This window comes from Glycine max, chromosome 1, assembly GCF_000004515.6.
Source record: "Glycine max cultivar Williams 82 chromosome 1, Glycine_max_v4.0, whole genome shotgun sequence".
NCBI classification, from domain to species: Eukaryota; Viridiplantae; Streptophyta; class Magnoliopsida; order Fabales; family Fabaceae; genus Glycine; species Glycine max.
In genome coordinates this window covers 41,287,589-41,307,652 of record NC_016088.4, presented here as the reverse complement: position 1 = coordinate 41,307,652, position 20,064 = coordinate 41,287,589, and the positions used below count along the sequence as shown (strand labels likewise).

At 35.1% G+C, this 20,064-nt stretch overlaps 2 protein-coding genes and 1 long non-coding RNA gene across 3 annotated transcripts; all 3 read left to right on the top strand.

Annotated features, from left to right (window-relative positions):
- Window positions 1-619: 619 nt before the first annotated feature.
- Window positions 620-1,513, top strand: LOC102661998 (uncharacterized). Its single transcript, XM_006574113.1, has one exon. It carries the CDS (start codon window positions 620-622, stop codon window positions 1,511-1,513), a length of 894 nt encoding a protein of 297 aa, XP_006574176.1.
- Window positions 1,514-6,953: 5,440 nt separating this feature from the next.
- Window positions 6,954-14,314, top strand: LOC100787842 (plant nuclear matrix 1). The gene is made up of 10 exons (NM_001255464.3): window positions 6,954-7,150; window positions 7,555-7,778; window positions 8,576-8,661; window positions 9,145-9,206; window positions 10,069-10,160; window positions 10,266-10,391; window positions 11,115-11,205; window positions 11,835-11,942; window positions 13,166-13,264; window positions 13,906-14,314. The coding sequence occupies exons 2-10, from the start codon at window positions 7,645-7,647 to the stop codon at window positions 14,098-14,100; spliced, it is 993 nt and encodes a 330-aa protein (NP_001242393.2). The 5' UTR covers window positions 6,954-7,150; window positions 7,555-7,644; the 3' UTR covers window positions 14,101-14,314.
- A 3,173-nt stretch (window positions 14,315-17,487) lies between these two features.
- On the top strand, window positions 17,488-17,906 carry LOC121172805 (uncharacterized). The gene is made up of 2 exons (XR_005886473.1): window positions 17,488-17,708; window positions 17,784-17,906. It is a non-coding gene; the product is annotated as an uncharacterized lncRNA (long non-coding RNA).
- The last annotated feature ends 2,158 nt before the right edge of the window (window positions 17,907-20,064 follow it).

Genomic DNA, 20,064 nt, shown 5'->3' with positions numbered 1-20,064 from the left:
CACAGCAACGCCAATTAGCAGTAGTAAATGATAACCCTAAAAAAACCATACAGAAATTAGCCACAGTGTATTTAAAGCCTTTTATCAACAATATGAGGGGCTGTCCAATATTCAAATAGAGAAGAACCATAATAATGATAATGGGTTTAGCTTTTTCCGTGAGTAATGGAGAAGGAAACTTGTCTACAATAGTACTAGTAGTTGTTTCATTTGCACACTGCACAATTCATAAATGATAAGAGGATCCACAAAATTCAGAAGAAGCTCAATGAAGTGGAGGATTTAGCATCTAATAGAAGCCTATCTGATGATGAGATAAAGGCTAAGAGAGAATTACAACAAGAATTGTGGGAGGCCTCAATAGCTTATGAATCTTTATTAAGGCAGAAATCTAGAGGGAGACAAGTGGAGACATCAACTCAGATCAAGAACAGGAGACAAGTGCAGGCTCTATTCAGACCCAGGAAGCTCTTAAAATGTGGAAAATGATCCAACAATTGGGAGTGACCACTGGAAACAGTCAGGATGTCCACCACAGGGAAATTCTACAAAAATTAAGCAGTATGGAAACCAGAGATAGATTGGAAGCTGAGAGGTTGGGAGATAATGATAGGGGCCCATGAATATAGCCTCTTACAATGTTAGAGGTTTGGGGAAGGGAGTAAAATGGGCTGCCATAAGGAGATTAATCAACAAAGAAAATATTCAAATGCTATGTCTGCAGGAGACTAAGAAAGATAGCATTGATAGAACATTATGCCAGGCTATATGGGGTAGTGATGAAGTTAAGTGGGAGATGCAACCTGCAATCAATTCAACTGGTGGCATCTTATGCATGTGGACTGAATCAGTTTTCAAGTTACAAAACAAGGTCACTGGAAATGGTTTCATTCTCTTGGAAGGAGTTTGCGACAGAGAAGACATGAAAATCTGCATTGTGACAGTATACTCTCCCTGTGATATAAATAACAAGAGACTATTGTGGGATTCTGTGAAACAACTGAAACAAGCCTCTCAAGTAAGACTATGGTGTGTGCTTGGGGATTTTAATTGCATAAGGAACCCGAATGAAAGAATTGGAAAATCAGACAGATTAGTGGGTGATAATAGTATGCAAGAATTCAATGAATGGATTGAAGATATGGAGTTATTGGAGGTTCCTAATGTGGGCAGACAATACACTTGGTTTAGGCCAAATGGTGAATCTAAAAGCAGATTAGACAGGGCATTAATATCCCCTGAATGGAGGGACACGTGGCCAGAAAGTGTGCAGTTCACTTTAGCAAGAAATTTTTCAGATCATTGCCCTATTCTTATTAAAGCTAATAATGTGGATTGGGGTCCTAAACCTTTTAGGATTCTAAATTGCTGGCTAACAGATAAGTCTTTCAAAGATGTAGTCAATCATTGCTGGAATTCTGTCCAAGTTGTAGGATGGGGAGCTTATGTATTAAAAGAAAAAAATCAAAAGGCTGAAGGGCAGATTAAAGATATGGAACAAGGAAGAATATGAGGATACTTTTAAAAAAGTTCAGCAACTGGAAGTAGAGCTTAATAAACTAGAGGAGGACACCTTGCATAGACAAATGACTGATCTGGAAATTTCAAGAAGGAAGAAGCTGCAGGAAGATTTGTGGGTGGCTGCCCAAGCCCATGAAACATTACTAAGGCAGAAATCAAGAACAAGATGGCTAAAGGAAGGAGACTGCAACACAAGATTTTTCCATGTCAGGGTGAATGCAAATAGAAATAGAAATAGCATCAAAGGACTTCTCATTGAAGGTGTTTGGACAGATGAACCTAATAAGGTGAAGGAAGAAATCAGAACCTTCTTCTCCAACAGATTTCATGAAGCAGATTTTCAGAGACCTCGAATTGATGGCATCAGCTTCAAATCCTTAGACCATCAGCAGAATTCCATGCTTGTGGCACCATTTCAGGAATCTGAAATTCAGAATGCTGTCTGGGATTGTGGCAATGACAAGAGCCCAGGTCCTGATGGTATTAATTTCAGATTCATAAAGCAGTTTTGGGATACTTTGAAGCATGATATATTTCGATATATTCATGAGTTCCATGCTAATGGTGCTATTCCCCGAGGCTGTAATGCTTCTTTTATAGCTCTCATTCCCAAGATTTCAAACCCACAACATTTGGGAGAATATAGACCCATATCCTTAATTGGGTGCATGTACAAGATAGTGGCCAAGGTGCTTGCAAACAGAATTAGAAGAGTGCTGCCAGCAATAATTGAGGAAACTCAATTTGCTTTCATTGAAGGATCCCCAAAACAGTGGAGGAAAGGCTCAAAAGGATACAACGCAGATTTTTGTGGGGTGGAGGACTAGAGCAAAAAAGAATAGCATGGATTAAATGGGACCAAGTTTGTATGCCAAAGGACAAAGGTGGGCTGGGGATTAAAGATATTGATAGCTTTAATCTTGCTTTGCTAGCCAAATGGAAATGGAATTATATGCAAGAGAAGGGAGAAATCTGGTCTAGGGTGTTGGAGTCAAAGTATGGGGGCTGGAGGAGCTTGTATGAAGAAGGAAGGGAAGGGCATCAATCTATATGGTGGAAAGATTTAAAACAAACTGTTAATTCAGCACAGCATGGAGACATAGTTCACATCAACATGAGGTGGAAAATTGTAGGAGGTGATAAGGTCAGGCTTTGGGAAGATAAATGGAATCAGCAGCAGCAACCTCTAGCTGAGAGGTATCCTAGATTGTACCAAATATCTACACAGCAAAACCAAATCATCAGACACATGGGATAGCACATGCAGTCAGGCTGGGAATGGCAATTTCTATGGAGAAGATAGCCGTTTGAAAATGAAATTGAGTCAGTAGTCAATTTTTTAAAAGATATTGAAGGTATACACATTCAGCGCAAGGATCGGATGAATGGGAATGGTTAGGTGATCAAACAAGGAAATATTCCACCCGTAGTGCATACAATTTGATTTTGGAAGCTTCTAAAGGGGGTCAGCATCAGGACTGGTGTAAGGAACTATGGAGGATTAAAATTCCTAGCAAAATTTCTGTTTTTGCTTGGAGGCTAATAGAAGACAGACTACCAACAAGGATGAATCTACATAGGAGACAAGTGCAATTGCAAGATCTGCGATGTCCTTTCTGCAGAGAAGCTGTAGAGGAGGCATCTCACTTGTTCTTCCACTGCGTCTTTATCCAACCAATTTTGTGGGAATCGATGTCGTGGCTAAACTTACAAACTGCCTTTCCTCTTGGGCCGAAACAGAATTTTCTACAGCATATATCTATCCAGGCAGCAGGATTAAGGAGTAACAGATGGCGATATTGGTGGATGGCGGTAACTTGGGCTATTTGGAAAACCAGAAACAGAGTTCTGTTTTCAAATGCAGAATTTGATGCTAACAGATTGTTTGATGAAGCTGTTTTTTGGACTTGGACTTGGCTAAGACATTTTGAGAAACATTTCTCAACTCATCTTAATCAATGGGCAAGCAATATTAGTCAGGGTTTTATCATGTAATGGGTGTTACATTTAGAACAAAAGATATGTTCTCCTAATATAAAGGCTGAAACCCTTCATCATTTTCAGATAAGCAGTTCACTTCAGGATATGTTATTGTAAAACAGTTACAAGCATAATAACTAAATGCAATACAAGAATATGAGAACTGACGAACCCAGTTACTTTGAATAGGTAACTGTTTTTAATATCAACAGTTACCTATTTTTATAGTCCAAAACAGTTATCAACAGTTACCTATTTTAATCCCACATCATAACATAACTAAATGCAATAACCTATTTTAATATCAACAGTTAACTATTTAAAACAGTTACAAGCATAATTTGCAATAACAGGATATGAGAACTTTTAGAAACTGCCAATATGAGGCAAGTGAATAGTTTATACACAGTCTGGAAGCATTCAACAATTAAACGAATAAAATAGAAAACAGAGCAAGCAACCCAGTTCCTTAAATCCACTTGGGTAAAAACATTATCTATACTTAAGCATTACTTGCTCAAGAAACAAAAAATATGTTAAAACAACAATAGTGAAGCCTACTCTATTGGACAGTAAAATGTTAAAGCAATTGCAAGCAATTTCAAAAACCCTGTGGATCCATCTACAGAAATCATGGTTGATTCTCTGTTATAGTGCAAACAGAATAACACCTTACTAAAAATCATGCAACATTACTTATTACTACCCAGAAAAAATAAAATAGGTCAAATGAAGTATAGAAGTTAGTGTTACCTTGATGAAGAGAACCCAGCAACACACGCACGTTAGCGGAGCCTGTACAATCGCAAACAAAATGTTATCCGATGCCCTCCCAATTCGGGTCAAACCACTCACAACGAAACTTAGCATACACGAATTTGACCTACGTACCTCGCGGAGAAAGGTTTGACCTTTGAGCACTAACGACTGTTTCAGCACCCTAGTAGCAACTTTGTATCTAGGGTTTTCTTTGACCCAGGACAATGTGGGTTCTATGGGGTTCGAGCGACGAAAATATGGGTTTTCCGGCAGCTAGGGGGTTCTGTGGGTTCCAGCGACGACAATGTGGGTTTTCCGGCAGTGTAGGGGGTTCTGTGGGTTCGACCAATGACAATGTGGGTGTCGACAGAGCAGTTTCCGGCAGATTTCGGGCGGACAACAATTTCAGGCAGGAGGATGACAAAGAGAAGAGGTAGGGCAAGGTTTTCGAACGCGCGCGACTTCTGAAATCTCTATTTTTTTTAACTTATAAACACAATAACATCGGTTTTTTATGGATAACCAATGTTAACTAAATATACTTAACATCGGTTTTGTAAAAACTGATGTTAACATCAAATACATTACATCGGTTTTTTAACAAACCGATGTTAAAATCAACTCCTTAACATCGGCTCCCTCAAAACTGATGTTAACTCTATGAAGTTAACATCGGTTTTGCGCAAACCGATGTTACCATATTCATCTTAACATCATGTTAACATCGGTTTTTTAAATAACCGATGTTAACATGAAGTAGTTAACATCGGTTTTGCTAAAACCGATGTTAAGTAACTCCATTTAATTACAAAAATGCCACCGCGCTTTCGTTAACATCGGTTTTAGCTATAACCGATGTTAATTGGGCGATGTAGAAAGCTTTTTTTTTAGTAGTGAACTAGCCTTTTGAGTGAAGACAAAGAATTTTTTATGCATCTTTTGTTGATATAATGTCTAAATTATTTTTACCAAGAGTAAATTTTGCAAGATCAATTTTTAAAACTTCAATTTCTTCTTTGAATTTATCACAACATTCACATGAATGTGATGCTTTATTGTTTTCTTGTATTATGCATTTTGTAGAAGATTGGTTTTTATCTATTGATTTTAACATTTTAACTTCAAATTTAAGATTTTTTAATTCTTCATTTAATTTCAAAATTTTCTTTTCTAAACTTGAAATAGTTTTCTTAGAATATGAAATTGATTTGGCAAGTTTGACAGATTCTTTATGCAAATCATTGAATGCATCTTGGAGTTCATCAAAATAAATAGATAAACCATAGTTAGAAGACATTATTGGAATTTAAATTTAAATTTCAAGAGTTTTATTGCTGGTAATCAATTACACATCAATGGTAATTGATTACAACTTTTAAATTCAAATTTTAAAACTCTTCCAAAAGCTGATTTTTCAAAATTGTCTTCTGGTAATCGATTACACTACCTAGTAATCGATTACCAGAGCCTTGATCTCTTGGAAACACTTGTTTTGAGGCAAAAACTTGATCTTGAATTAATCTTGAAGTAATGCTTGTTTGTTGGAGCATCCTTGTATTAATCTCGAAGCAATGTTTAACCTTTGAATGTATGTTGAAGTAATCTTGAAAGCAACCTTATTTGATTATTCTTTGGCATCATCAAAATTATATATTCATACATTCACATTCTCCCCCTTTTTGATGATGACAATCATTATCAAGTGAATTCTTCTCAGTATCATCAAAACCTGCATTATTCACATTTTCCCCTTTTTGATGATGACAATCATTATCAAGCAAATTCTTTTTGACATTATCAAAACCTGCATGATTCACATTCGTTTATATACTGAAATTACATAATAATTATCTAATTTTTTATATTATTTCTTTTGTGTTAAAAAAACATAAACTTAACTTATTTTAAGTTTTTATCCAAGAGATGCTAAAGTTAATGATTTTATAATAATTTTGGTTGAATTTGTTGTTGAGATTGTGAAAAGGGACAAAGGAATGCTTCCAGTGAAAGAATTATTCGATTCCTCAACTAAATTTTGATAAATTTGTGCATACCTTCAGCAAATTTCGAGTATGCCAGCAAATAAAACAATTTGGTGTATTTTTAAAACCAAAAATTGAAACAAATTTGGTGTATTTTTAAAACTAAAAATTGAAACAAAAAATATTTTTACTTTTACACATTTCAAATCTGTTTTGATTTTTAGTTTCAATTTTTTTTTGTTTTAAAAAGTTGTTGAAAATTAAAAATGAATAAAGTGGTGACAACAGTGGCGGTGGGATAACGATGATCGATAATTACAATAATAATGGTGATTATGACGATGAAAATAATAATTAGAAAAAAACAACAAATGATGATAATGATGACAATGACAAATATTAATGAAACTGATGACATTAACCGTAAATAATAACGGTAATAACAATGACAATAATGACAATGATAATGACACTAAAATAATGGTGATAGTAAGAGTGTGTTTTTTAAACTTAAAATCAAATTGACTGTTTTGTTGATTTTTAAAATGTATGTAAATATGTTTCAAAATTACTCCAAGTCTAGTTTGTGGAATGCCTTTTATTTTAAAAAATACATTTAAAAATTAAAAACAAACTCGTAAAGAGAAGTTAGACAAGTGTGGGGACACAATGGGAATTCTACACAAGTTAAACTTGAAATCTCTAGTTAGAGTAACAACAGTGTGAACACCTTCCAAACAGAAAACGGGGGTGATTGGTTACTCATCATTCTCCATTCTACGCATACACACTACCGGCTTTTCTCTCTCAAACATCGTTATCGCCCTTCGCTCCGATTCGACGCCGTTATTCCCGCCGCCGTCGATCTCGACGGCACGAAACCTGAGACGAACAACTCCATTTCTCAGGTAACCGCTCGATCCTTTACCGATTCGCATTTGACTTTTCACCTCGAATTCCTTCCACGTATATTGTAGTTTCCGTGAATAGATATGCGTCTCACAGTCAGGCTTGACTCAATACCGTCGCCGGCATTGTAATTGCGAGTGCGGTAGATCCGTTTTGTGCATTTGCCAATATCAAATTTCAGATTTCTCATTTCTGAATTGTTCCAGAATTTGATTTTGTTTCGGATTCTTCTGGAAATACGGACTGCATTTGAAATGTGTTTAAAATTGTGATTCACTTTGTGGTTTTATTAATTTTCAGATCTATGGACTGGTGTGATTGATGGTGTTCGTTGAGTTTGTTTTTGAAATTATCCTAATATTGTCTCGTTTAATGTTAGTGTATTTTCCTTTTCTCTTTTCAGTTATTTGCTTATATTTTGAGAGGAGCACAAGGAACCGTTTTGTACTAAAGAGAAAGTGAGAGGGGGAGATGAAATAAGTTCTTACAGAAGATGGCGTCGAGGCAAATGGAAGAGATTCGGAAGAAATTGGCTGACCTAAATTACCCGAGAGCGAATGCGCCTGCACAGTCCCTCCTATTTGCTGGCATGGAGCGCTATGCCCTTCTAGAGTGGCTTTTCTTTCGGTATCTTGTTTTTCTTTGTCTCTAGAAGTCTGTTTATCTGTTTGGTATTTGAGCAAGTTTTTCTTTTGGAAAATAAGATAATGGAAACTGGAATTGCTAGGTCTTAGACTCGAGTAATTTTCTTTTGTGCAACCATTGTGACATGATGTGGGATTACTTACTGTGCTTGTGGTTGTGGGTTGATGTACATTCTTAAACAAATTTCGGGAAATTGTATGCCTTTTATTTGAATCCATTCATTCAGAGGTCAAAATAGGAGGTTGAGAGAAGGGTGGGTAGAAAATTTGGAACCAAAATAGGAGGGTAAGCCCTGGTGCAAGTGTGCAACAGTAAAGTTGTGTCTTGGTTACTTGTTGGTCATTGATTCAAATCCTGAAATAGTCTCTTTGCATATGTTAGATTCCGTACAGTGACCCTCCTTCATACCTTTGCAATGTGAGGAGCCTTTGGCACTGGGGTATGTTAGTTTTCTTGTTGCTATAATATTCGAAGGACTTAAAATGAAAAGAAACACAATAACCCCTTCTATTGCTTGAAAGTTTTCACTGATTTGCCAGCCATTCCCACCATATATATACCTAGCACCAACCAAGTGAAAAAATCAAAACCTTTCCACATTTGCATAGCACTATTTCTGTTTGGTATCCTCTTTGTATCATGCATAACCCTAGCAATGTCCTCTTTCACAGTTTCTGACATTGTCTTGTTTTAGCCACGTGCAGCACTACTAACACTTTTTTGATGTATTCCAGTCCATGTTAAGAAGCAATGATCTTTAATACTTGTACTTGTAACAGGCTTTTAGGTGATAAGTCACCCTTTTCTCAACAAAACCTACAAGGGGATGGCCATGATCGTGACGAGGAGACTGGTCGAATTCAGTGTAAGTGTTCTCATTTTCGTTGTGCTGAAAATTTCAATTTGGTTAGTTCAAAACCTGCTATCCAAGCTTTCTTTTTGACTAGGTTTGTGCCTTTTGCACACTTCTGCATTTGTAAATAATAGTAGAAAAAAAGTGTGTTGTGTGATCAAGGTTGTGCTGTTTGGTTTCTTATAGCATGCCACTCAAAGTCAACCATCCTTGAATGCTGTAATTTTCTAGTTCTATTCTGCGTATGTCCTGCAAAAAAGACCCCTTTGATATCATTTTTTTTGCTGATAGATGATTTGTTATTCCACATCTAGTAACATATTGCCGATTTCTTCTTTTATGCTTTTTTTTTTAAAAAGCTCTGGTGAAACAATCAGTTATTTTCTTCCCTCTCTTGAGGTAGCTGCATTTGATTATTTTTAAAAAAATCTCTCTTGCACCTTTTGATTGTGTCTTCTTGTAGTAACTTTTCTTCTCATGATTTGTAATTTGCAGATTTAGCAGAGATTGCTAAGTTTTTGGGTATTACAACAACCGTAGATACAGATGCCATCCAGGTTAGTCACAATTGATTGTGTCTTGCTCTTACTGTGGATAACAATGCACATGTGCTCTTTTCTTTGCTATTCTGATCTCTCAGCTAGCTATTCCCTTCTGTGTCATTTGTGCATACCTTCTGAATTGTTTTGGAGATGTCACATTTTTGGGTTATATTTTTAATTCTTTGTTTGACATGCAATATCTGATCATAGTGTGGTAAGGATTATTAGTATATTTGAGCCTCACATTATTGTTGGGAAAAAATTGCTTATGATTATGTTTCTGAATTATATGTACTGTTTTTAGTGATACCTGTTGACAACTGTTTTCAAGAGCTGTCTAGATTAGTAGATGTTGCATCAGTGTGAATGTTAATGCTTGTGACTACCTGGATGAAATAACAAGCAGATTTTAGTTATCTTCATAAACCCTTGTCTTGGTTTTTAAAGAAGCATAGTTGTTATGAGTTAAGGGCTTACAGCAGAAAGGGTCATTGGCAATTAGCTTATCTGGGAAATACCATTTAATGTGCTAAAGCACATGAATTGATTGATCTGTTTCTGTCTTATTTTATGTCAAAACATCAGCCGACCCATTGAAAAGTTTCATAAAGCTCTGATCTAATCTTCATTGTTTAACAAAAGAGAAAAATCGTTGTGTGTTGATAAAGAAAGGAGGTTATTGATAGGATTACTGCTAGATTTGATATTTTTCTCTTGGATCCAGTGGTCTTGCTTGTTTTGATTATATGGAAAAGAGAAAAGATTTAAAGTTTTATGTCCTAATGTGATATGCATTATATAGTAATATTCATACACATTCTGGATTTCTTGTTATGATTTATCTTGAAAGCTAGTAAATATTATTCAAATATGACAGGGGCATGGAAGCTATGAAGACCGTACTGAAATGCTTCGTCTTATTGTTGATCTAGTGGAGGCAACAATATGCTCAGATAATCCAGAATGGAGGTTGTCCACCATCATATATATTTGAGTGATAAATTTTTTTCCCTATAATTTTGTTTTGCAGAGATGAAATTAACATAAATTTGGTTTGTATTCTGATTTCTGTAGTGTTGACGAGCAGGTAGCCAAGGACATCCAATTGATAGACTCCATTGCAGAAAAGCAAGCTCAAATATTTTCTGAAGAATGTAAATTGTTTCCTGCAGATGTTCAGATTCAGTCCATATATCCATTGTAAAAATTTCTTCATTTTCTTATGAATATTCCCACCTTCCCATTCTATGACTATTTGAGTAAATATCTTAATTCACCAAATTATTTAACATTTGATATAGCGTTAATATATGCAACACACTAGGGCATATCTTTGAACATCATTGGCATGGTTTATGATGCACATCAAGTGTTGCTTTAAGTTCAGGGAGAAATATTCCAAGTACAAAATAATGAAATTGCAGACCATGATTATGTACAGGAAACTAGTATTTAATAATTTGTTCTCTGCAAATATTACATTGTAAAACTGTAAACCAATGAATACGATTGAAAATTTCAGTCTGGTATACACAGAGGTAACCTTTTGTTCAATGGAAACTAAGCTTGATAGATACTGATAGTTGCTTGCTTTCTTTAGTTAAGTAACAGGTAGTGAAGCTACATATGCACTCACAGACTTACACATCAAAAACCCAAAAAATTTAAATGATGCCATCATTTGAGAGTTTTTTATGGTGTTAAGATTATTGTGTTTCCTTAAGTAGCAAGCACATATAAATCTTGCTCACACTTTGGATTCAGCAATTGAATTTTATTCATTCAATTTATATATAAATATATAAAATATGTACAATTCGGATTTGGGAATTCATTTGATGGAAATTATTTATCTTTTGCTAGTAAAAGAAATTCTATTTCATGAGATGTAGTAACATTCTGGCTTTTTCAAACTATTTTCAGGCCAGATGTTTCTGAGCTGGAGTTGAAATTTTCCGAACAATCAAAAATATTGTTGAATCTTCAACAAAAAGTTGATGACTTGGCATCCAAGGTTTACTGAACTTCTCAACCCACTTCTTCTCTTTGATAGTTATATGATATGATATCTGTAGCTGGAAATTAATCAGAAGCTTGAATTTTTATTTCTCTTGCTTTTTCTTTCCAATGATTTACTAAATAAGGACATGAACTAAATTTCTCTTTGACACTGCATTATGTTTTGGTTTCCTCTGCAGATCTCTGCAAGTTGAGCACTTGTTCAATTGTCAGGCATTTGCTTTTGAGAACTACTATTTTGTAAATATTGTTGTTCAATTGTCATCTCATATTCACTGTCTCATGTTTTAAAGGTTCTTGTTTTTCATTGTTTCCTATACAAATCTTTAAACAAAATGAAAACAAGGTGACATTTTTGTAACTATTTGTGAAATAGGAAATCCAAACAGTTTTCTCAAACCAAGCAAGCCATTAAATTTTCATTTCTTGTTTTCTTGAGTCTCAGTTCTGACTCTTGCCATGTTTCTTGACATTGTGTGTTATTTTTCCATTTGTGTCTTTCAATATCTTATTTTCTAAATCTTGATTATTATTTTTAAATGAACGAGACTTTGATGTCAACACATTTCTGAGTAATATTATTTTACTTATTTTGATACTGTTGCTATCATATCCTGTTTGTAGCATGCTTACAATCCAGATGAGGAGTATACTGAGGTGGAATCCCAATTGCGGGCACATCTGGAATCTTTCCTAGAAACAGCTAGAACATTCAATTTGATTTACACCAAGGTTTGACCATGCTTTGCTTGCTCTAATTTGTTTTGATGCCATCAGAGTCTGGGCTGATTTTAGTTTCTGACTAGGTATGCCTGAGAAATAAAGAAAGGACATATAGATAGAATGCTTATAACTATATGACTAAAATTGTTAATTTTCTTAGTCCTAGCTGTTTTTGATACATTTTGCTGATCATTAAAAATTAGTGCTATATTGCTTACACAATGTACTGGTGTACTTCTTCAATGTATAAATTTTGTTTTGGTTTTATTTTTGGTAGAAGACTATTAAGTCTTGTTAACATTGCATTTGATGAATAGGAACTTTCAATTTGAGATACTTAATTTATCTAATGCTTTTATTATACTAATTTTAATGGTGGCCTATCAGTCATACCCATTGCTATGCATTGGCACTAGACTGGAAGTGAGTCGAGAGCCAGTGAGCTTGTTCACAACTTGGTTTATTAACAACTCAATGAGCTGAAATTTTTGGTATGTCTATAAATGAGCTGAGCCTGAGCTTTATCGTGTGGCACTCATTAGCTTGTATGTTGGCTCAATATTATTTTTTTTGAAAGGCTATGTTGGCTCAATATATAAATATATAGACATTTTAAATTAAAAATAATAGGAATAATACTTTAATTTAGTATTAATATTTAATTTTACTTTTTGGTTAGACTAAATTATTTTTAATTCAATATAAGTAAAAATCTGAACATATAATTAACATACAGCTTGATATTAGCTAAATTATGCTCAAGAAGCTCAGGAGCTTAAGGTGAGCAAACTTGAGCCAAGATAAATGAATTTCATACTGAGCTGAGCTAGAGCTAGGATTCCGAATTCCTTCCTCCATTATTATCAATCAGTACGTGCAAAATTGTTTGGAGGTAGTAGACCATAAATTGTGCTGAGGAAGTGTCCATGATGCATATCTATTTAGCAGGAGATTGTTTTTGAATGATGAAGCATTTAACGTATAATTTCTCATTCCATGTAATCTTGTAATACTAAGAATTACATAATCTAGCATTGCCATAGTAAGTATTGAAGGAGTCCTTAAATAGTGACCTGAAAGTGCCAAAAATGACTGCAAGTGATGACGTGACTTCAATTTTGACCGTTCATGTGAAATTGTATGATCAGTAATTGCTCTTCTCACGATAAGACAATGCTCTCTCACACGTTCATAGCATCTGGGGAGGCTTATAAAAAATTGCTTTTGTGTAGGAAATTCGTCCATGGACACACATGATGGAGGTTCCGCAACTTCATGGATTTGGACCAGCTGCCAATCGTTTATTGGAGGCCTATAAAATGCTTTTGAAGGTAACCTGCTTATGCTTGGCATAAATGTTTTTTTTTTAAAACCTATGATACTGTTTAAATGGTTAGAAACTTAAAATCAAGTGATGCTAGGCATAATTCACAAATATAGAAGTCCTTTTATTGGTTTTGGCTGATCAGCCTTATTTCAATATGTTAGCTGGTCATGCTTGTATTTAATTCTTATTGTCTGCCTCTCTTCAATCCCTCCAATTTTGCTACTCAGGTTAAATTTGCTGATTTTTTTTCCTTTTTCTCATCCCCTCTTCGTCCTCCTTTTAGTAAAATGTGTATTAGAAAAAATATGTTAATCTGTTAGAGAGTGTATTGCTAACACTCTTCCAAATTCATAAGGAAATAGGACTAATATCTTAAGACTCAATAAATAGTGTGACCCACAAAAAATTGTAATTTCCAAAAATATTAACCAATGGTAAAGAATATGTTCAAAAGAGTGTGTTGTTAATATTTCTCGATAAAAGTTATCCGTTAGTGTTTGATCATTGATTCAATTGGTTTCCATTAAGCACTGCTTAATTTCTTCTGCCAGTATGTCGCGTCAAGTGAGAGAATTGAGCAATTAAAGGAAGCTATGTTTTTCGTTGACTTTACTGACTATATATGTATGTGCTTATTTGCAACAGTTTTTGGGCAACCTACGGAATCTTAGAGACTCACATGCAGCTCTTGCCTTCGGCTCTTCTGAGACATCCGACGGGCCTTCATCTGTCACACGAATAATCTCTGAATGTGAATCTGCATTGACAGTCTTAAATCGTGATCTTGGAATTCTCTCGGCTTCCATTGCTCGTGAACAGGGAGAGAAGATGAACATTTGATGAAACATGATAAACAAGTTATTAATCATTATTCTTTTGAATTTTGTGAACTTGTGCATAATGTTCATATTGTTGACATGAGATGTGTTAATTTGAAGTAAGCATAGTTGTTAGACTGGGTCTATGTAAACTTGTGGAGGGTCTAAAGTGTGACACATAGACTTGTAAACTGATAAGAGTATACCTAATACAAAAATATTATTAAAAAACCTAATCATTATCCAAATAATATATAAAACTATAAAATAATGTAAATTATGAATAAATGAAATAAATTAAGGTTTAAATATTAAAGTACACTCCTATTTCCGTACCCCTTTTTTCTTCTACTCCCTCCCCTTCTTCACGAAGCTCCACCCTTTTTGTTTGGTTCGAAGTGTGGCAGGCTATGGTTCATAGTCTAACTTGCTAGTGGCTGTTGAGTGGATATTCTTGAAGTGAGATTGACTTGATTCAAACTCCACGGCTATGAACTTCATGAGCAACAATGAGATATTTACAAAGACATTTTGCTGCTTAAGTTAGCAAAGAACCCACTCAAGATATAATGTAAGAAATGCATGTACCTCTAACAATGATGCTTGAGGTATATATAGTTTATGAGAATGGGATGGATTTCCATTCAAGGTCATCTATGCCCTAGGGGGAGGAGTTAGATTGTTGCTAGGTGCACTCAACAAAATTTATAAATGCCAAAAATGCCCCTGTTTTTTTTTCCTTATAAAAACTTCTTTTTTTTTCCTACGCTTCACAACTGCCATTTTTGTTCGCTGCTTTTGTGGTTTTCGTGTGGCATTGTCTTGGGTTCGTTGGTTCGTTGTGAACGGTTAAGTGTGGTGAAGGTGAAGGTGCGTTGCAGTGGTCGGCGGCAGCAAACGAGGTACATAGAAGGTGGTGGCTGTGTTGTGGACGTATGGATTACTTACGGATCAAGTTGATCCGTAAATCTCTTACGGATCAACTTGATTCGTAAATCTCTTACGGATCAACTTGATTCGTAAGTGACTTACGGATCAATTTGATCCGTAAGTCTCTTACGGATAAACTTGATCTGTAAGAAGAGTAACTATTTTTAAAGTGTGATGTTTTTTGAATTCAGTTTCCATTTTTTTTAAATTATTAATTTGTTTGTATGGCCATTTTTTGTTTGCGTTGGTTAGATGGACGAAGATGAGTGGATGTATGAAATAATGTCTGAACAAACGGATATGGATTATGAAAATGAAGAAGCATGTGGTGCGAATGAATCACATGTTGATTGTTCGAATGCGTTCAATACTTCTCAGGTTATAATGTTAATGTTTGTCATAGATTTAATAAAATGAATACTGGTAGAAAACTTAAATTATGTGGATTGCTTTGTAGGTGTTTGAGTGCCGAGATGATGTTTTGCGGTGGGCTCGATCCGTTGCTCATGAAAACGGATTTGTGGCAGTGATTTTAAGGTCAGACACAAACACAAGTAGTAGAGGAAGGACTACGTTTATGTTAATTGGCTGTGAAAGGAGTGGCGAGTATAGGTGTAGGAAAAAAGAATTTATCAGAAGAGACACTAGGACTAGGAAATGTTGGTGTCCCTTCAAGCTTCGTGGCAAGCCAGTGGTTGGAGGAGAAGGCTGGATGGTGAAGTTGATTTGTGGAGTGCATAATCATGAATTGGCCAAGTCATTAGTTGGACATCCATATGCAGGGTGATTGACTAAAGCTGAAAAAACACTTATTGCTGATATGACGAAGTCCATGGTGAAGCCAAGAAACATTCTGCTAACTCTGAAGGAATACAATGTCAATAGCTGTACGACCATTAAACATATATACAATGCAAGAAGTGCATTTCGTTCTTCCATAAGAGGAAGCGATCTTGAAATGCAACATCTGATGAAGCTTCTTGAACGTGATCAGTATATTCATTGGCACAGAATAAAGGATGAAGACATGGTTTGTGATATCTTCTGGTGTCACCCTGATGCAGTGAAGTTAGTCAACGCATGTAATTTGGTGTTTTTGATAGACAACACCTACAAAACAAACCGGTACAGACTTTCACTGCTCGATTTTGTTGGGGTGACACCGACTGGGATGACATTCTCTGCCGGTTTTGCATATATGGAGGGTGAACGCGTTAATAATTTGGTCTAGGCTTTACAACGCTTCTGATGCCTTTTTTTAAAGCGTGATGCCCTCCCTGGAGTTATTGTCACTGACAGAGACCAAGCATTGATGAATGCAGTGAAGGATGTATTCCCTGAATGCACAAATTTGTTCTGCAGCTTTCACATAAACAAGAATAAGAAGGCCAAATGTAAATCACTAATTGCACAAAAAAATGCTTGGGATTATGTCATGGATTGTTGGGGATGTTTGACTGATTGTCCTTCATAACAACAGTTTGATGAATGCCTGAAGAAGTTTGAAATGGCTTGCGCACCTTGGTCAATGTTTGTTGACTATGTCAAGAAAACATGGATAATACCACACAAGGAAAAATTTGTTTCCGCCTGAACTAATAAGATGATGCATTTAGGAAACACAACAACAAACAGGTATAAAACTGTTCAACTATTTCTATTAACGTTGACGAATTTATGGAATTGTATTATTGTATATATTTATTTTTATTTGTGTATTTGAAATGTAGGGTTGAATCTGCTCACTCGTCTTTAAAAAGACTGTTACAAAATAGCATTGGAGACTTATGCAGTGTGTGGGATGCCATGAACAACATGATTACGTTGCAGCACACGGAGATTAAAGCATCATTTGAAACAAGTACACATGTCGTTGGACATGTGTTCAAAAAAACCTTATACAGGAGGCTTCTTGGAATGGTTTCAAGGTATGCTTTAAATCAGATTGCTGCTGAATTAGAGCGTGTTGACTATGTTGGCAAGAATCCCTCAAGTTGTGGTTGTGTGGTGAGAACCACACTTGGTCTTCCTTGTGCTTGTGAGCTATCCAAATATGTTAGTGGTTACATCCCACTGGATTCAATCCATATGTTTTGGAGGAGATTTAATTTTTCAGACCAAGGGTTATCTGAGCCCGAGGTGAGCATCAAGGAAGTAATGGAAACAATATTCAAAAGATTCGAAGAACTTGATGTTTGTGGCAAGTTTACTATGAAGACTAAACTTTGGGAAATTGCATACCTTGATCAGAATTCGATGTGTCCTCCTCCAGCAAAGGTTAACACAAAGGGGGCACCGAAGAAAGCTATGAGCAGGAGCCCAAGGTCAACAAAGCGCGATCCATCTTACTTGGAGTATGTAGATGCCTTTGAATCTATGCAAAATAGCAATTCTTCGGTGAGGCGTACTGCATCATCATCTGAGCAATTGAATCGAAGAACGATAATGCCCATGTTGGACTAGTTTCAGCCATTTATGCACGACTTCATTGATAAGATTATTGATGTCAAAGATGATGGTAACTGTGAATATTGGTCGGTTTCCGATTTATTAGGTATGGGTCAAGACTCTTGGTCGGTGGTTCGCAACCATCTGCTTAAAGAACTTACCAAATTTTTAGAAGACTATATCAAGCTCTTTGGTGGCACAAAGAGATTTGAGGAATTAAGGATGTCACTACTTGTTGATGGGTTAACCAAGGTATGTAATTTATGTATTTGATTTTTAAGACTTTACTTTGAAATTAAGTTTGACGTGTATATTTGTTTCATTCAGGTGACTACGAATAAGTGGATGGATATAACGGACATGGGACATGTCATTGCATCAAGGTATAATGTAATCGTTGTATCCTTGTCTAAAGAACAAAACACAACATTCTTTCCTCTTAGAAGTCAACCGTTGGCAAATTCTTCATTGCATCATATAATTTGTATCGGTCATGTGTATGACAATCATTTTGTTGAGGTACATTGTAGATATGGAGTGCTTTTTTTTTTTTTTATATTTATGCAATGAGTTTTGTAGGATTGAGTTAACACTTTTTTCGCATGTACAACAGGTTTATTTAAAAGAACGTTGTCCTTTACCGCCTGTAGCATTGTTATGGTCTAGCAATTGTCATCCGTAGGCGAAGTCGTGGCCAAATCCATATATTAGCAGAATGTAGCATTACAAGAGCTTTGTGATGTTCAAGAGAGACTATGTTGACATAAATGATGATTGAACATGTAATTTATAATGACTGGTTGTTTTGAATTGGATATTCACATTTATGTGTCTTTGTATATTTGTTACGTCCACAACAAAATTATTACTTAATTCTAAAAAAGCATGTATGATATATCGTTGTCTGAGTTGACAACACATTGTGAAACAACGTGTATGATAAATTGTTGTCTGCATTAACATAAAACGCGTGAAAGGACCTTGCACAACATGACTACACATGCAGATCTGATGCAAGCTAAAACATGTCATGTCATTGGTGTAGTTGACAACACATACAAAAAGCATGTGCATGCATATTTTTAATCTTTATAAAATGCAGAACTGATATTAAAACTCATCTATATATATGACACGACCTAACGCTGTAAAAAACCACAAGTTTCAGTCGTAACCCAACTCTTACAAAAAACTATGGCATTCTTGGGAGAGACAAGCAATCAGACAGTTGTGAACTACACATTAGGTTTTATTTTTCCAAATGGATCCATTGTTCACAACGACAATGGTGTTTCCTTTCAAGCTTCCACTCCAGTTCCCATTCGAGTACCTAACGGGTGTGATTTTGAAACCAATAAACAATTTTTGGATGAAATTTACTATTGGCAGCCTTTCACATATGCAGGTAATCAATTTCGGTTTCAATGTATGCAACTGAAAGATGATGCTGATGTTAACACAATGTTAATGTGTAATCATGGATTTTCGTTTGTTGGTCCGGTTGAGTTATTATGTAGCATTGCTAGAACCCCGGATGGTATTTTAAACTTACTTCAAGCTACTATGACCCCTACTCATGATGCCCTGCTATATTACAATGGGAGGTGGAACATGTCATGCCAAAATGAGTTTGTTGGTTACTCGTTCACAGGAAAAAATCCCAAAAAGTTTGGCATTCCCACCGGATGTACCATGGATGAAATGAAGGATTTGATCAAGCAAGTTGCGCCTATTGGGATTCCCCTTTATGGTATTGATGAAACACAAATGGTATGGAGATTGTTTTTTCGGAAACCAAGTCACCATGAGTATTCAGAAAAAGTAATAAAATTCGAAATAATTGAACTCAAAACCAACGATGACGTGATGAAGGTGCTGATTGAGTCTAACTACTGGAAAAAGATTGGGCCAATAAAAATTTTAGCTGTTTTCAGTACACCTGTACCGGAAATGGAAGACGAGTTGTCCTTGTCGTAAAATTAGCATGAGTTAGTTGCAGTATTTGATGTAAATTTAATTTCGTTCGACTATGTTGAAGTTAATGTACTATTTGAATTCATGTATCACATAATTGTTTTTTTTTTCTAGAAATGGAAGATGAGTTGTCGTTCTCTGTTAAATTTGATTTCTACTACTTTTACTTTTTTGTCGGTCTTGCAATTTTATTTTAAATATAAAAAACAACTACAACAATCGAAAAATAACAATTAATTATTTAAACTTGAGTAGTACATTTTTTTTAAAGAAACTACTATAAAATTAAAATTTAATTAAAATACATTTTGTCATCAATTAAAAATAATTTAATGTTGAACTAATTTAAAATATTTAACAAAGGACATTTAACTTTGATGCAAAATATGGAAATGAAGAAAATAAATAAATTATATGAGCCAATTATTAATTTAATATGTTGTATAATGCTTCAAATGAAAAGGTTTTATTTTTTAGTCTGTCAAATTAGAAGGCTTTATTTTTTAGTCTCTTAAAATAAAATATAAATGTTACGCCTAATTATAAAATTATAAAATATAAATACGGATTTTTATCTGAGGAGAGAAATTAAAAAAAGATTTTTTTAATTTGATAGAATAAAATTATATTTTTT